The sequence below is a fragment of the Polyodon spathula genome, unplaced genomic scaffold (assembly GCF_017654505.1).
Source record: "Polyodon spathula isolate WHYD16114869_AA unplaced genomic scaffold, ASM1765450v1 scaffolds_1316, whole genome shotgun sequence".
NCBI classification, from domain to species: domain Eukaryota; kingdom Metazoa; phylum Chordata; class Actinopteri; order Acipenseriformes; family Polyodontidae; genus Polyodon; species Polyodon spathula.
The window spans coordinates 1-18033 of record NW_024472799.1 but is presented as its reverse complement, the minus strand read 5'-3'; the positions used below and the strand labels follow the sequence as shown (position 1 = coordinate 18033).

At 49.7% G+C, this 18033-nt stretch overlaps 1 protein-coding gene across 2 annotated transcripts; it reads left to right on the top strand.

Moving 5' to 3' along the window:
* Positions 1-2859: 2859 nt before the first annotated feature.
* Positions 2860-15426, top strand: bcl9l (bcl9 like). Of its 2 annotated transcripts, none has more exons than XM_041242538.1 (8): positions 2860-2924; positions 3659-4049; positions 7691-7828; positions 8425-8602; positions 8750-8834; positions 9690-12246; positions 13060-13293; positions 13826-15426. In XM_041242538.1, the coding sequence occupies exons 2-8, from the start codon at positions 3749-3751 to the stop codon at positions 14953-14955; spliced, it is 4623 nt and encodes a 1540-aa protein (XP_041098472.1). In that variant the 5' UTR covers positions 2860-2924; positions 3659-3748; the 3' UTR covers positions 14956-15426. The 2 variants fall into 2 exon arrangements, with proteins under 2 accessions (XP_041098472.1, XP_041098471.1); XM_041242537.1 differs by having other exon boundaries at positions 7688-7828.
* Positions 15427-18033: the final 2607 nt, after the last annotated feature.

The window sequence follows — 18033 nt, the reverse complement described above, 5'->3', positions numbered from 1 at the left end:
CCTCTGTATTCAGAGTGGAGCGCAGTGTTCTGAGGGCTCCCTCCCCACTCCTCTGTATTCAGAGTGGAGCGCAGTGTTCTGAGGGCTCCCTCCCCACTCCTCTGTATTCAGAGTGGAGCGCAGTGTTCTGAGGGCTCCCTTCCCACTCCCCTGTATTCAGAGTGGAGCGCAGTGTTCTGAGGGCTCCCTCCCCACTCCTCTGTATTCAGAGTGGAGCGCAGTGTTCTGAGGGCTCCCTCCCCACTCCTCTGTATTCAGAGTGGAGCGCAGTGTTCTGAGGGGCTGCCTCCCCACTCCTCTGTATTCAGAGTGGAGCGCAGTGTTCTGAGGGCTCCCTCCCCACTCCTCTGTATTCAGAGTGGAGCGCAGTATTCTGAGGGCTCCCGCCCCACTCCTCTGTACAGCCTGATAATTACTGTCCCACAGCTGTTGTTAACGTTACCAGAGTGAGAAGCGAGAACCTCAAAGCTAGTGCAATGACTACTCTGCTCAGCGTGCTTGTTTTGACTGATGTTTTGTGCTTGTTTTCTTGTCACACCAGCATTGTGTGCGCTGCCCCCTCCAGAGGCTGCCTTGTGTTTCAGCTTACTTGCTGACTGCATGTTGGGGACCTCTGCTGACTCTGATTCTCGGTGTTAAACTGGACTGGGGTGTGTGTACTTGCACAAGGCTGCTCCCATCGGGGTGCGTATCTGTCTGACCCGGGCAGCCCCACCACACGTCAGTATTGTTAAAATCACGCGGGTGATTCAGCTGCGTTGTGTGAAGTGTAAGCTTCAGAGCGTCGGCGGGCTCACACACCGTGGAGAACTGGAAAACACGGACCCGGCCAGGGCTTGGATGGGAGCGGACTGAAGGGCAGAACCCTACACTGAGCTGTGTCCCTTTCACGTGACCTCCTGTGTACGGCTGCGTGTTTTGCTGAAATCCATTTCAGGCTTATTTCACTGCATTTCAAGATCCTAAAATACTTTATTTCAAGATGGTTCACGATTTAGACGCGACGTGTGTCTCTTGATATTGAGAGCAGTGGGGTGGCTTTTGATCTTTATGGAATTGTATGGATTCTATTGCTGTGCCAGTTTTGCCCTTCATTCTTTTAAACAAGCAAACTATGTTTATGGCTTTTTAAGGTTTGTTTCTCCTTGTCTTAAAAATTGTCAAAACTTTTAATAAGACTTGTGTAACATTTTCTCGGGGACCTGTGTGTGTCCTGGACACTCAGTGGGAAAGGTTCTGGAGAGCTCTGCTCTGAGTGGCTGCAGGCTTGTGGTGCAACTGGGCTTTGGTGTCAAATGAGAAACGAGCCCCAGACTGGTGTGCTGTACAGCAGGCAGACCAGTTGATGTCTCTTGATCTTACTGTGTGTGTCGCTTCTGATGTCGAAGTGCAGTATTGCAGGCAAGGCTGCTGATTGAAAAGACTGCAGGGCTTCGTATCAGGCTTATGTGTGGTTTATTTTATTTCATTTAGATTTTGTTTTCTGTCTTTCATGTTTTATATATTGACCAAAGAGTAGCTCTGTGTAACTTGGCAGGGGACAGCCTGGGCTCTAGGTGGATGTCTCTGTAAATATCACCGTGCAGCTAAGAAATGGAGTGCTCTGTACAGGAGAGCAGCACACAGGTAAAGGAATCCTTGGGAATTTGGTGCCAGAGATGTTACTCCCTGTGAAAAGTCTGTGTGGCAGTGTGAGGGGTTAACTGGGAATTCAGTCTGCAGTCGCTGTGCTGCCATCCCGTGGCCAACACTGGTATTACATGACAAGTCAAACTGCATGTGAAAAAAAAAAAAATCTTTTACAGTTTATAAAGAACCACGTTTCACAAAAGAGAATTTTTCAAAAACAAAACCCCCAAAATAATGGCGTCTACAAAATAAAGCCTGAAACAGCAAGTCCGGATGTTTTGCATGTTGTGAGATGTGTGCCCTTCTATGCACAGGTCAGGCTGGTTTGTAGTGAGTGAGTTCGCAGTAAGAGCCTGTCAGTAAACCCTTGGCAGTGATTTCTGGTTCCCTGAGTTACAGCAGATCTTGACCTTGCAGTGCTTGTGTGCCGTTGGCCTGTTGAGGGGACTCTGGGTTTGTACCAGATGTGTTTACTGCATCGAATTCACACATCAACGCAAAGCATTGCATCCTAATGACTGGACTCTGTGGTGCGTCTCATAGACTCCTCAACACCAGGGTCGGGGGCAGCGCCTGTGTATCAATGCCAACTCCTTTAAGAGAAGCAGGACTACAAGTACCAGAGTGCACTGCAACGTGGGGGTGTTCATGACTACAAGTACCAGAGTGCACCGCGACGTGGGGGTGTTAATGACTACAAGTACCAGAGTGCACTGCGACGTGGGGGTGTTCATGACTACAAGTACCAGAGTGCACTGCGACGTGGGTACCAGAGTGCACCGCAACATGACTACAAGTACCAGAGTGCACTGCGACGTGGGGGTGTTCATGACTACAAGTACCAGAGTGCACTGGGACGTGGAGCCTTTTACAGTTTGAAGTTTAAAAGTTAAAGCGCTATAGAAACGATAACCGTTCAGAATTGAAACGTTATCTGAAGCATGCGTGAGGAATGTTGTCCTCGGTGTTTATTCTGCAGTAACTCTTGCTGTTTCGTATTCTGTATTTAATCCTAGTCATTAGTGTTGCTCACATGCTGCCTCATGCACATTTTAATATTGGATTGTCATGCACTGATCTCTATGGGAGGGCTTCTGTGTATGAATTGAACACTGCAGCTGTGTTCAAGTAAAAAAAACAGTGTCCCGTCCCTGACAGCATGGTTGTTTATTTGTTTTTACAGTGTTTTGCATCTCTCCCTCTCTCTGTCTCTGTCTCTCTCTCTCTCAGAGGAACAGCAGTGAAAGGCGTTGGCTGCCAGTATGCTTCAGTGTCTGTTTAAAGAGCTCATTGCAGTGAGTGTTTTTGTTTTGCTCTTTGCATTATTACTCTCCTTTTTATTCATCCCAAACATGTACAAAAATGCCCTGGACTAACCCAGGCTTCTGACTGGCCGAAAAGTACCAGTGCTCTGGAGAGCTGAGAATGGAGTGTGTAGACTAGCGCTCATTATTATTAAGGTGCTGGTAATGACAGCGCTGGAGAGCTGAGAATGGAGTGTATAGACTAGCGCTCATTATTATTAAGGTGCTGGTAATGACAGCGCTGGAGAGCTGAGAATGGAGTGTGTAGACTAGCGCTCATTATTATTAAGGTGCTGGTAATGACAGCGCTGGAGAGCTGAGAATGGAGTGTGTAGACTAGCGCTCATTATTATTAAGGTGCTGGTAATGACAGCGCTGGAGAGCTGAGAATGGAGTGTATAGACTAGCGCTCATTATTATTAAGGTGCTGGTAATGACAGTGCTGGAGAGCTGAGAATGGAGTGTATAGACTAGCGCTCATTATTATTAAGGTGCTGGTAATGACAGCGCTGGAGAGCTGAGAATGGAGTGTGTAGACTAGCGCTCATTATTATTAAGGTGCTGGTAATGACAGCGCTGGAGAGCTGAGAATGGAGTGTATAGACTAGCGCTCATTATTATTAAGGTGCTGGTAATGACAGCGCTGGAGAGCTGAGAGTGAATTGGCTGCAGTATTTTGGCATAATCTATGTCTCTCTCTCTCTCTCTCTGTCTCCCTCTCGCAGGTGATTTGAGACTCTTAGCGGAGACCGCAGAGCAAGGTGGAAATCCTGCTCGCACCCCTCCACCCCCCTCCCCAAGTCCCAGCCAATCAAATGCACCCGGACAGTAAACTGACCAATCATGGCAAGCAAGTGAACAGCAGCGCCCAATCGCAGCACCAGAATGTAAGCCAGGGGCCTGCTGGCAGCCTGGGGTCAAAGGGTGCGGGGGCGGGGAATCATGGAAGCGGCGGAGGAGGCAAAGCCAATCAGATCTCTCCGGGGAACTCGGGGCTCAAGAGCCAGGCAGGGGGGGGCGTGGGGCCCCTGAAGGGGAAGAGGGAGCGCAGCGTCTCCATCGACTCTGGGGAGAAGAGAGAGGCCCTGACCCCCAGCCTCGAACCCGACTCCAAAGGTAGGTCACCCCGAGGGGCGCTGGGTTCAGAAATCATTCAAAGCTGCTGCGCTGTTTAAACTTTACTATGAACCCCCTTTGAGTTTCTAACCCATTGAGAATGTTTGTTACCAGTCAGCAAAGCCCCCCATCGCTGTTTTATAAATCCTTGCGACGGGGACCTGTGTGCAAGACAGCATACACGCGTTACCCAACTGAACATGCCAAAGACCTGGAGGAAATACATTTCAAAATACACTGTCCTGCGCGGGACACTCGCCACGGGGCAGACATGAAGACTAACGCCTGTGTGAGCACTCGATTGACATTTCAACACCGTGCTCTGTTCTCACCCCTCGTCGCCGCGCCTTCAATCGATGAGGCACTGGTGGCAGAATTGGGATACGAAAGCAGAGCATGAAAAACGCTTTGCAGAAGATCAGTTTCAAGTACACATGATCTAGAGATGTGACTGCATCCTTCCTTTGACTATCTATCTATCTATCTATCTATCTATCTATCTATCTATCTATCTATCTATCTATCTATCTCTATCTGTCTATCTAATCTGTCTATCTATCTATGCATCTGTCTAATCTGTCTATATCTATCTATCTATCTATCTATCTAATCTGTCTATATATGAATCCTGCCGTGATCGTCCCAGAGAGTTTTTCATCCTGTTATTAGCAGCTCTAATGAGCTCAAAGCCTTCTGATTGGACGCTCAGTAAACCTATGGCACTAATTGTGTGTGTGTGTGTGGTGTGTGTACAATTACTTATGACTGCATAGCCTAAGTTGAAATACAAAAGAAAAGGAGATTTTTCTGCTATAGAAATTGACAAGGGTGGAGACAGTTACCCAAAGTCCACTCACTGTACCAGGTTTCCAAATCAACCCCCCCCCCCCCCCCCCCCCCCCCCCCCCTTGCGTAGATCAGGGGGTCCGGTCACAGTCCTGGAGGGCTGTTTCGCTCCACCTTTAACAAATGAGATCAGTGAACTGCTTCAGGGTCTGGATGCAGATTTCATTGGTTCAATGAAACCATTTAAAACTGGGTTGGTAAGACCAGGAGTGGAAGAGGCAGCTTTGCCACCCCTGGTTTAGATCGGGAATTATACACGCCAGGCAGAACTTGTTCAGCGAACAGACTGAATCGTATGAAACTAATACAGTACTGTTACATTTATAAAAGCTGGTTTTGTTTTTCAAAACCTGCAGCACGGTGATTATGAAAAGTATTAAAATGAAGAGGCTGGTGTGGTATCTCAGTTTCGTATCTGGCCCTTATTGCAGACATCAATATTATTAATATCGTGCGTTTTAATCTAACCATTCTGGGGGAGAGGGAGGGGGAGAAACGTCTTTTTTCTAATGCCGAGTGGAGAATAGGAGGGTTCCTCGAAGCCGGGAAGAGAGCAGAGGGAGTCGAACCCACTGCTGCCGGGCAGCACCGCTGACTTTCAGTAAACGGTTGCTCTCTGCTGTGCTGCGTTGGCCGCTGCTTAGCTGAGAAACGCCTACGCGCTCTCACTGAAACTGCTAGCCACGTGCTTTCAGCAAAGTCATCCACGCACTGGGAGCTTCCTGCCACAGAAGCGAGCTCACAGCTGCTCCAGACTCCTCGAACTCTCTACAGCAGTATTGAAGACTGTGTTTGAGTCACGAAAACTGAGCCCCAGAGCTGTAAACGACACTTTTTAAAACTACAATATATAAAAAAAAAAAAAAAAACTTAAACTGCATAGTGTTTTAAGTAAGTGTTTAACTTTTTTCCTTTGTAAAGAAAAGTGAATCAGCCAGTGAGATTCGTAACAGTGTCATAGTCATGGCAGAATTTTCTAGATGCTGCATTTCTAAATCCACGCTCTGCCTTATTAAATAATGTAGGTAGTGGAAACTTGAGAAACCATTCAAACCTTCCAGAAATACAAAAACACTGCTGGTGAAGTTCCCAAAAGTCAAATAAAAACCACACGAACACACACACTGTAGGGCGTGTACGTTATTAGAATTAGCAATTGTTATAATAACTTCTAATAACTAGTTAGTGTGCTATAATGCAGGCACTGCGAAACGCACAGGAGAGTTAGAACAGGCCTGATCTGCAATTCAGTCCTAAACCTCCAGATGTCTGTGTAGCCGCTCCAGCTAAACTGTAATTAAGGCATCAACACATTAACCTAATTAGAAAACACCCCCTAATTACGAGGGACATTTGCTGCCATTCTAGAAATAGCTGATTGCGAGACTTGCTGTTTTAGAGAATTAGGTGCACCAACAAACTCAAAAGAGAGATCGCACACAGCAGTATCGCCTGGTGTCTGCACTGCCTGATTGATCGCACACAGCAGTATCGCCTGGTGTCTGCACTGCCTGATTGATCGCACACAGCAGTATCGCCTGGTGTCTGCACTGCCTGATTGATCGCACACAGCAGTATCGCCTGGTGTCTGCACTGCCTGATTGATCGCACACAGCAGTATCGCCTGGTGTCTGCACTGCCTGATTGATCGCACACAGCAGTATCGCCTGGTGTCTGCACTCCCTGATTGCAATGCGTGGTGAGGGACGAGTGGATCTCACAGTGGTCTGAAAGCAGTGATGTTCAGAGTTCATCAAACGTATGATGAGGTTCAGAATTAATAAATACATGCCCAGCACTGGCACAGGAGTGGCACAGCACAGGTGCTGGTATGAAGAGTGTGTGAAGACTGAAAAATTGACGAGTTACTACAAACCTGATCAACGCAGATTCAAGCCGCATTTTATTCAACCAGCTCACAAGCCTCTGAAGGCAGTGAGGATTTTCGACCAACAACAAGTTTGTAGTTTGGATAAAGAACGGCTCCCGTTGGATTCTGTTCCAGGGTTTGAAGCGCACTGGAAATCAGAAATGAAGGGATTATGCAAAAGGAATTTGTTTGACCGAAATGCAGAAGAACTATTTCCCAATTTAGCGAAAAAGGTTAATAGGTGTTCCTCATATGGACTCGTTTTCACAGAGTAGCGTCAATCCATGAAAGGCTGAATCAGCTGATGATGCTGGAGTTCAATAGCAGACAGAATCTATCAAAGAGCAGATTCCAGTACATTGTTACATTAACTGTGCTGTTCAAGGATCCCTGCCAGGCACAGGAAAGCCATGTAAACAAATCTCTTCCCTTCTGTTAATGAATTACATATGCGTGCCCAGATATAATGAAAATGCAATTTGTTTTTTGTTTTTTATGAAATGATTTGCGGAAAGGTGTACTGGTAAACTAAAACCTATAAATGTGTTTAAACTTCTGAATGAATATTGAAGAGAAATGCCTTTTAAAATCTGTATCATCACAGGCATGTAAGAGTTATTTCTGTGTCTTCAATTGAGAAAGACATCTAATGGGAATGTGTGTCATTTGACTGGTTTTTTGTGTGTTTTCTATTGTAGACATTGACAGAGAATTCCATTCACTTGTCATTGAATTGATTAAGTTTCTTTTGGAATAGCAAGACTTCTACTGTGACGCTTGTCATTGACTGTCTTGTGTTACTTTTAGTTGTCTGTTGTAGACTTCTAGTGGAAACGTTTCTCACTGAACTTAAGTTTTCACTTTCTGAATGAACTGTGTGCTGAGGAGCTGCAGTGACGGTGTGTTCCCTCCTCCTGTCCAGCAGAGGGCGTGATGCGCAGTAAGCGCCGCTGCGTTCTGGAGAAGAAGCAGCCCTACAGCGGCGACGAGTGGTGCTCGGGAGCGGAGAGCGAGGAGGAGGAGGACAAGCCAATCGCAGCCGCCCCCGGCCCTGCCAAGCACCGTGAGTGCATTCTGCGATACTACTGGGGGACTGGAGGTGTAGATTGAAAAAGAAAGCAGGTCAGGTGTATAGAAAAGTGAAATACGTCACACAAAGCTCAGCTCAGCCCCCTGTTGAAGAAGGTCCCAGACTGAAAGAGACGCAGGAGGTCCTGTTGTGTTAGCTCACCTGCAAGCAAGCAGGCAGACAGGCCTGTAATTCCCAAGCCTTGTAGCACCACCTAGTGACGGACCCTGGTATTGACGGGTGAGGGGAATCCTTGCTGTGCAGAGGCACTGGCTGGTGGTGATGTCATTCAGCTTGGTTTGCACGCTGCAGCTTAATGAAATGCACTTTCAGTTTCTACAGTAAATTGGACAAGTAGATGCAAAATAGGGCTCAAATAGGGTCTTGTGTTGCTTAAAACACTGGCGGGTCTTGGTGCCACTGCAATGATTTCCCCTCCATCTGTTTCTTATTAATTGAGCCCCTTAACTGATATTCAGACAGTGATAAAATGCTTTTCTTTTATAATTGTTAAGCATTAATTGAGAGTAATAGTTTCTCTCTCTCTCTCTCTCTCTCTCTCTGTCTCTCTCTCTCTGTCACTCTTGCAGGAGGGGACCACTCGAGGGCAGGCCCCCCCCAGCCACCCCCTGGTTCGAACCCACTCTCCTCTCTGTGCGAATCTGCTTCCTTGGCGGTGCCAATGGGCATGGGAGCGGGGCTTCGCCCTGAGCTGGGCTCCGGCCCCAAGCCCCTGGTCTACGTCTTCACCACCAACCTCGCCAACAGGTCAGTGAGCAAGTCGCTTCAGCAGTGCAGAAACTAGTGTGTGTGTGTGAATCGAGGAGGTGTTGTTACTGTACTGCTCTCTCTGCATCGTGTATCAGAGGTGCTGTTACTGTACTGCTCTCTCTGCATCGTGCTCTCTCTCCGCAGTGCTGCCGAGGCAGTGATGCAGGGCCGGGCGGATTCCATCGTGGCGTTTCACCAGCAAACCGTCCCGCGCACCAAACTGGACAAGGTCAGTGTCTGCGCACTCGCTCCCGTACTGTCTGTCTTTCTCTCCCCTTCCCCTCTCCCACTCTGTCGCTCTCTCTCTCCCTCCTTCCTCCCCCCTCTCCCTCACTCTCTTGTACTGTCTGTTTGTCTCTCCCCTTCCCCTCTCCCTCTCTGTTGCTCTCTCTCCCTCCCTCCTCCCCCCTCTCCCTCACTCTCTTGTACTGTTTGTCTGTCTCTCCCCTTCCCTCTCCCTCTCTGTCGCTCTCTCTTGCCCTCTGTCCTCCCCCTCTCCCTCACTCTCTCTCATTCTGTCTGTCTCTTCCCTTCTCTCTCCCTCTCTGTCGCTCTCTCCTTCCCTCCTCTCCCCCTCTCCCTCACTCTCTCTCGTACTGTCTGTCTCTCCTCTTCCCTCCCTCACTGTTTCTTCCTTCCTGCTTCAATTTTTTTTTTTTTTTTTATCAATGAAAGAGTTTCATCTCTTAAACTGGGTTATAGCCAGCTGTTTCAAGCTTCTTGTTTTACAGAACTGTGAAATGCACGGAGGACCAGTTACAACTAATAAAAGATGCATCTTCGGATGTGAAAACAGGTCACAGCAATCGCAAACTTTAATTGCTTTATAATGTGAAATATTCATTACTTTACAACACAGCATGAAACTTTAAACTAGAAATGCATTAGGAAAATATAATTGTGCTAAACAGTCTGCCTGGTTAATAACAATCATCCACCTCTATAACACACCTCTAAGAGTTGCGTCCCTTGACATACTCTCTCAAGCATGTACAATGATGCTTTTCCAATTATTGTCTTATAGTGATACGTGTTGTAATTTAACTTGACTCTCTCTAATCTCTCTCTCTCTCTCTCTCCACAGTGCCCCCAGCCTCCCTCCAAGCTCCCTGGCCTTCCTGATCAGCTCCACGCTGCCACCCCTCCAGGCGGGACCCCCAAATCGCAGAGTGGTACCCCCAGACCTTCCTCGAGTGGGCAGCTGAACCCAGCCGGCACCCCCTCTTCCGTGGGACCCCCAGACGGAGCGACAGATGAGCCCCCGGACGCCCTGACTCTGCCCTCGTCTTCGGGGGGCAGCAAGAACAGCAGCAGCACTAACAATCACAGCAACAACAGCCTCCCCCAGTCCGGGGGCAGTGCGACCAACAGCAGCTCCTCGAAACCGCTTCCAGGACTGGTAGAGCCTCCCAGCGTCCCGCCCACCCCTCCTCCCCCTGCCCCTGCCCAGCAAGGAGACTCGGACCCTGGGAACGTGCCGACCCAGAGGGGCGGGAACACGGAGGGTCTCTCCAAGCAGCAGCTGGAGCACAGGGAGCGCTCCTTGCAGACCCTGAGAGACATTGAGCGCTTGCTGCTCCGCAGCGGCGGAGGGGGTGGCGTAGTCGGTCCGGGAGGAGATCCTAGTAATAATAACAACAACGGGAGCTTGGGGGCGAACTGCAGTAATAACGGACCCAGCAGCAGCCCCCAAGCACCCCCCCCTCCTCCTCCTCCTCCTCCTCCCCTGGGAGGAAACCCCAACCAGCAGCAGCAAGTTAAGAAATACGAAGAGCCTCTGCAGTCGATTATCTCCCAGACGCAAAGCCTGGTCGGCGGGCTGGATGAGCCCGCCATGTCCCAAGGTGGTTGTGGCGGCCCTCCTCCTCCTCCTCCACATCTCCAGCACCCCCACCCTCCACACTCCCACATGCACCCCTCCCACCACGGTCTGCCCCCCCACTCCTCCCCGTCCTCCCTGGACATGTGCCTGCTGATGAACCAGCAGGACGGGCTGACCCCCGAGCAGATGGCCTGGCGCAAGCTGCAGGAGGAGTACTACCAGGAGAAGCGCAGGAAGCAGGATCAGATTGGGCTGCACCCCCACCAGCACCCCAGGATGATGGGAGACGGGGGCCCCGAAATGGGCATGGCTGGGATGATTAGGGGCCCTCCACCTCCTTATCACAGCAAAGCCGGGGAGCCGCTGCCACCCCAACCACAGCAGTGGCTCCCCGGAATGGCAGGGGGTGGGGGGAACGGAGGCAGAATGCTAGAGATGCACCTTGAGGGAGGGGGTCCAAGAGGGCCTCGCTTCCACCCTGGCATGCAGAGGCTGGGGCCCGGACCTGGGGGCGGGGGGTACCCTGGAGGGGGCAACCCTGGAGGAATGATGGGCCTGGATCCCATGGGCCCCATGAACCCCATGCAGAGGCCTCCGGGCCGGCCCGGTATGGGTTGGCTGGAGGACATGCCCCCGATGGGGGGAGGAGGAGGTGGCGGTGGCCCTCCAGTTGGTTTTGGGGGGTATCCGCCCCTGCAGCACCTCCAAGGGGACCCCGAAAGAATGCTGAACCCCAGGGCTAGGGAGGAGATGTTCCGCATGATGGAGAAGAGGCAGATACAAGGAATGCAGCGGCAGGCTGCCATGAACCAGGCGATGGAGATGGAGAGGATGCAGCAGCAGCAGCAGCAGGGGGGAGGCAACGGGCCTAGGATGATGGAGCAAGCTGGGGGTCCAGGAGGGGGGTTTGCTAACTCTGTGGGGGACCCCATGGATTTTCCAGGGTCCCGGGCCATGATGGGGTCTCCGATGGGGGGTATGGGGTGCGGAGGGGGTCACCAGCAGCCCCCCATGAGAGAACTGGTTGAGCATCAAATGGGGAACCTGAACATGAACATGAACGTGAACATGAACATGAACCTCAATCTGCAGATGACCCCTCAGCAGCAGCAGCAGATGCTCATGAGCCAGAAAATGAGGCTAGCGGGGGGTCCCCTCAACGAGCTTCTGCACCAGGAGGAGATGGCCCGATCCCGTGCACAGAACGGAGGGGGGATGGCCGGGAACAAGATGATGATGCCGGGCGGCGGACCCTTCCCCAGTCAAGCACCCTTCCCTGGGGGGCCGGGAGGCTACCTGCCCCAGGATATGGGCAACCCCCAAACCCCGCAAGAAATGTTCAGCCCCGACCAGCAAGGGCCGCCCATGGGGGGCACCTCCAGACTGAGTCACATGCCCCGCAGTGGTGGGGGGGTCCTAGGGGGGCGCAGACCCTCTGACCTCACCATCAACGTTCACCCCATGAACTCCCCAGGCATGCCTCCCCACCACCTGAAATCCCCCACCGTCAACCAGGTGCACTCCCCCATGCTTCTCTCCCCCTCGCCGGCCGGCCTCAAGTCTCCCCAGCTGTCCTCGCTAGGGGGACCCCCCAATCCTGGGCCCCCGCCCTCCTCTTCCTCTTCCATGAAATCATCCCCGCAGGTGCTCGGACCCTCCTCTTTGGGGGTGCGTTCTCCGACAGGGGGGTCCCCCAGTCGGCTGAAGTCTCCCTCGGTGCCCATCCCCTCCCCTGGTGCTTGGGCCCCCTCCCCAAAGACTGCGCTACCCAGCCCGGGGGTGCCTCAGGGGGGTAAGGGCGGGAACGCCATGGACTCAGGTGAGAAGGCAGGGTTTCGGTATTGCGGTTCTAAATCTGTGGTCCTCAAAGCTTTGGCCATGTATGTGTCCTTCTCACTAGACACATGAGAGGAATATGAGGACTATCCTCAAATTTAAATGGATGTTCAGTAAAAGTTGCCAAATGGCCTATAGCAGAGACTGAGAGCTCAGAGCAGTGCATTGGCATGGCTTTCATTCTTATGAACATGTGAAACACTAACAAAATAAAGCATTTTTGAAATAAATTGTCCTGCGCTGGAGACTAACCACTGTGTAAACACTTGGTTAACATTCAAACTCTGTGCTCTGTTGTCACCCCTCGTCGCCATGCCTTCAGTCGATGTGGTGGTAGAAGTGGGATACGAAAACAGCACATCTCAAATGATTTGTGGAAAGTCAGTTTCAAGTTCACAAGGTCTATAGCTGCGACTGCAGAATTGTAGCTGCTGTCATGGAACACCAGTCACCCATTGGGTTAACTTGTAAAATACATTCAAAAATATATATTTAACAACAATTATAAAACCATTTAGAAGTAGTATAGGAATTGTCTGTGTTTTTATGTCATTATTTAGTTTGAATGACTTATGTGTTGAGTGGCGATCTCTAACCAAGCTGAGAGCGTGCTTTCTCGTGATCTCTGCTTGATGGCCCCTCTCGTGCCTGACACCGCAAAAAATGCACTCAACTGAACACTTAAACATACAACGTCTTGACCAGTACCTCCACCATACCTCTATAAAGTGTTGGGTTATTATCTAATCCCGTTTCTCCCTCTCTCTACCCCCCCCCCAGTTGGTGTCAACCACAGGCCCCCACCCCCCACGAAGCAACACCTCTGGAGGCATCAATCCCAGCATGCCCTTCACCTCCTCCCCGGGCGGCGCTCCTTCCCAGAACCCCCTGTCCCTCATCATGTCCCAGATGTCGAAGTACGCCATGCCCAGCTCCACGCCCCTCTACCATGACGCCATCAAGACCATCGCCACCTCGGACGACGAGCTCCTGCCAGACCGCCCCCTGCTGCCCGGAGGGAACATGGCAGGTGAGAGCAGAGGGGCGCATGTAGTGATCCTTGACAGGCAGGGCTGTCTAGTCAGGGTCCTGGAGGGCCCTGATTCCACTCCAAGTTTAACAGGCGATATGAGATAATGAACTACTTCAGGTTTAATTTGGTTCAGTTTAGAACAGGGTTGGAACAAAGACCAGGACTGGAAGAGTCACAGGGACGGACTGGAGACTTCATGTAGTCGGTCATATGAGACCAGAGAGAAGTGGAGATTTTTATATAGTTTTCAAAAGAGCGTTGAGGAACGCACACTGCTGTCCCAGGAGCTGGGGATTTGACACAGCAATCGGCGCAGACAAACACTGGGATGTAGTTAAGATTTAACTCAGCCTTCAGAGCAGTGCAGTGTAGCAAATAGATAGAACTTAAAATGCAAAGATTTCTAAGTGTGTAGCGTCTGTCAGGAGGTTGAACACTTTTGTAATTGCTTGTTGATGTATGTTGATGGATTTATATTCTCTCTTTCTCTATCTCTCTCTCTGCTCTCTCTCCCTCTCCACCCCCCCAGGTGTCGGGGGTAACCACCAGCCCCCTCCGATGCACAGCCCCATGGGAATGGTCCTGCCCGGGCAGCAGCCCGGCCTATCCCACGATCCCTCTGGTCCAATGCTACACTCCCCCACCCCCATGAACATGCCCAGCATGCACAGCGGCGGGGGGAACCCCATGCTCATGACGGGGGGCCCTCAGGATCACATGGGCCCTCGGAACGGCTCCCCCATGCTGCCCCAAAACCAGATGGGTGGGGGTGTAGCCGGAGGAGGGTTTCCCAGACTGCAACCCCCTCCCCACGGACCCATGCACTCCCCTGGCCCTGGGATGGGAATGGGAGGAGGGCTGCCTCAAGCCTACCCCCCCGGCATGACTCTGCCTCCTCCGGAGGAGGTCATGGTGCCTCACCCAGGACAGATGCACCTCCTGAAGGGCTTGTCCCACCAGCAGCAGCAGCAGCAGCAGCAGCACAGGCCCCCCTCTGCCTCCTATCTGGGGGACGCAGACCTGAGCGATGTGATCCGCGCCACACCAACGGGCATCCCCGAGTTCGACCTCTCTCGGATCATCCCGTCGGAGAAGCCCAGCAGCACCCTGCAGTACTTTCCCAAGAGCAGCGAGTCCCTGCAGCAGCAGCCACATCACAAGCAGCAGCAGCCCCCGTCCTCCTCCTCCTCCAACCCCCATCTCATCAACCTGCAGAACATGATGGCAGAGCAGCAGCTGCCTGTCCCGCCCCCTTCCGGCCGCCCCCCCATGGGGGGTCCCAGACCCATGGGCGGGATGGGGGGCATGCCGATGTGCCACCCGGGCCATATGATGAGCAGGACAGGCATGCCCCCTCCCCAGCAGGGCATGATGGTTAACAACATGCACCCCCACCCGGGCGTCATGTCTCCCTCCCAGCACAGCCTCATGGCCCAGCAGAACCTCATGATGATGCAGGCCAAGCAGCAGCGCAGCATGTCTGTCTCGGGAGACATGTACGGCCAGCAGGGGCATTTAATGTCCCCCCAGGGGGCTCTGATGGGCCCTCCGAACCTGCAGCAAGGCATGATGGTCCCGGCACAGATGAGACAGCGGAGTATATCTCTGGATGGACCGATGGGATACGGACCGGGCAGTATGGCAAACCTGCCCTTTTAACAAAAAAAAAAAAAATAATGCATCAAAAAAAAGGACAAATGTTTAAAAAAAAAAAAAAAAAAAAAAAAATTGTTTTTTTTTTTTTTTTTTTTTTTTTTTTTTTTCTGGTGGTCAATCCTGATCGTCATTGATGGCATTTTAATTTTTCCAAAAAATAAAAATGTAAAAAAATAATGAGAACGCCTTTTTAAAACCAGGATTTTAAAGACTGGGGAGGGGGGCTTGTACGGTTTTAAAACATAAAAATAAAGCCATTTCTTTAACAGTTAAGCGAGGGGCAGGGAGGCAGAACTGCTCCTAGTTCTTGTTTGTTTTTATTATTCTTGGTTTTTTTTGGCTACCACACTGTTGTGCAAGGGATTAGAAAAGAAAAAAGGTGCTGTAAATAACATGCTGCAGTTTGTGATCGTTTTCAACTGTTCTGTATTCCTGTGTTTTAATAGAAGCCTAAAAGAAACTGTGTCAAAAATCCAATGCGTGGCGTGTGCACTTTCTTCATGACAGCTGGGAGGAGAAGGGGGGGGTGACGCTGCGCTCCCATTCAGAGCTTTCTCAAATATATTGTTTAGTAATGGGACCCCAAATTAATATCAAGCTCTCAGTGTAGACAAGTTATGTATTAAACAGTTGGCACTTTATTGAACAATTTTACTGTTCCTATATATATATATATATTTCTTTTTTTTTAATCGTGAGTCATCATGTTGTGTCCAAGTTTTCAGAGCTAGGGGGAGGCCTCAATTCTGAGCTGATACTTCTTCCTTTCTCTGAGTTAACCAACTCCATGCTGGGGGTCGGGAAGCAATGATACCTTTTTAAAATCTTCACAGGGGTTCAGAAATCCTGGGGAGGGCTTTCAGCGTAGAACAGAAATGGGCACAAGAGGACACAGCTCGAAATGAAGGCAGGACAGGTTTAGGACAAAGGGCAGGAATTACGTCTTCACAGAGTGGCCAGGGTATGGAATCCTGGAGAGTGCTTTCAAAGTCAAACAGAAATCACCAGAGGACGCAGCTCGAAAGGAAGACAGGACTGGTTGAGGACAAAGGGCAGGACTTGCATCTTCACAAGAGTGGTCAGGGTATGGAATGGGACTCCTGTTACACTTGGCTTTGTACACCAGAGTATATTTATTCTAATACTATATATAGTTTAGTAATATCACATGGAGCTCCCTGTTGGATAGGAATATGATACAGCTTATATTACACCTCCCAGTCCTGAGCTGTGATCACTGAAGGAGCTCTTGAGAAAGAGAAGAGGATTTCAAGAATGGGTGCCACCAAGGCAAGCTGTGAGCACTGGGGAGGAACGGGGGTTGTATGTGGGGAAACAGCTGTGTGACTAATGTTTTATTCGCATCTCTCCATGCCGTGCTAAGTGTGCATGTGGTCTTTTATATTTACATACGTGCACGTGCTACGACTATGTGTGTGTACAGAGGCTTGACATGGTAAGTAAATGTACACCCAGGGTTGAAACAACACCTGTTTATTCTGGAGCCATGCATAGCACTGGCCCCTTGCCCAGGGCAGCGACGCGCTGACACGTGCTGGCGAGACCAGCACCCCCGGGCGTGCGGGATTGCAGCCCGTTTCTGGCACGGGATCTGTGTGAAGGAGTCCCCGGAAGTGAGTTTACTCGGGCGCTGGGCTCGGTCGAGGAGAGCCCTCGGGTGCTGCACTGGGTTTATGTCCGGTGATGGGCCAGCGCAGAGTTGCGACTCCCTGCTTTTCTTTCTATTGCGTTGCACGGGCAGCGGGAGCTTGACTCAGAACAGGCTCTAAGTGTTTACTGATCTGAGACGTTCTCATATAAAAAAAAAAAAAAAAAAAAAAAAAAAGTCAGGAACTGCAGTTCCAGCTGAACGCACTGTCTGCAGTACTGCTGTGTTCTGAAAATAACCCGCTCAGATATTTACATTTTGTAATGGTAACGATTTAAAAAAAAAAGGCCACAACTCACAGCTGTTTTAGCTTTCAGTGATAAAGAAGAACAAATACAGCGCCTTATGACTAATATCCCTTTTGGAATTAACCAAGTAAGATCTTTTTTTTTTTTTTTTTTTTTTTTTTTACCAGAAATTCAACCCTATTCATTTCTTGTCGGTTTCCCTCGCGTCTCCCTTGCTTCATAACGCCTCGAGCTTTGCAACAAGCGTTGCCAGACTAGACTGTCTGATGTGCTTGTGGGAGGACAGTGTTGTGTAATGCGCTGCTGTTAAGAGATGATGAGGCTAACCCTCCAGAACTACGAGGACAGAACAAGCCCGGCTCCTTTGCACATGTCTTGCATTGGAATAAATAAAAGGAAACGGCTTCCAGCGAGCAGGAAGCGCCTGGAAGAAGGGGTTTGACCAATCACTGCAGACTCGCTTTGCATGACGACCGATCTTCATATCTATTACTGACATTAATATCTTTACTTTAACTCTGGCACATCCATTGCTTGTACAATGAATCACATTTTAAATCATATTATATATATATATATATATATATATATATATATATATATATATATATATATATATATATATAAAATGTGTTACTGGCTCTCTGTTGTTTGCAAGTGTTATGTGACCGTGACATTTTAATTTCAATGGTTTACACATCCTTTCTATGTGAAATAAACCTAATTTTCATAGCGGTATCCAACCCTCCATTAAATCAAGCTTTCAAATGTTTCTCCCTGTCATAGTGCTTGTGATGTGTTAAGATCAAAGATAAGTTATTCATTTATATGGGAACACAAACACGCACACACACGAGCTGCAAGTAAGAAGCATGCAATGTTTATTCAAAAAAGATTAACCTGCTTGGAAATGAATCCAACACAAGGACTAATGCGTGGATCAGTAAGGAAAGCAGCATTGCAGGGAATTCAAATCATGTGGATTCTAACCTCACCTCCGCCACGGGCATTCAGAACTGGCATTGTTAGAAAACCAAGTGATTCTAATTATGTTCATTAAGTTTTAAAGGACAAGATGAGAAGATTGTGTACCATAAGTGTAATATAAGTGACCAAAAATCAAATATTTACTTTGGAAGTTGTCTGTTTTGGGTTTTTTTTGCA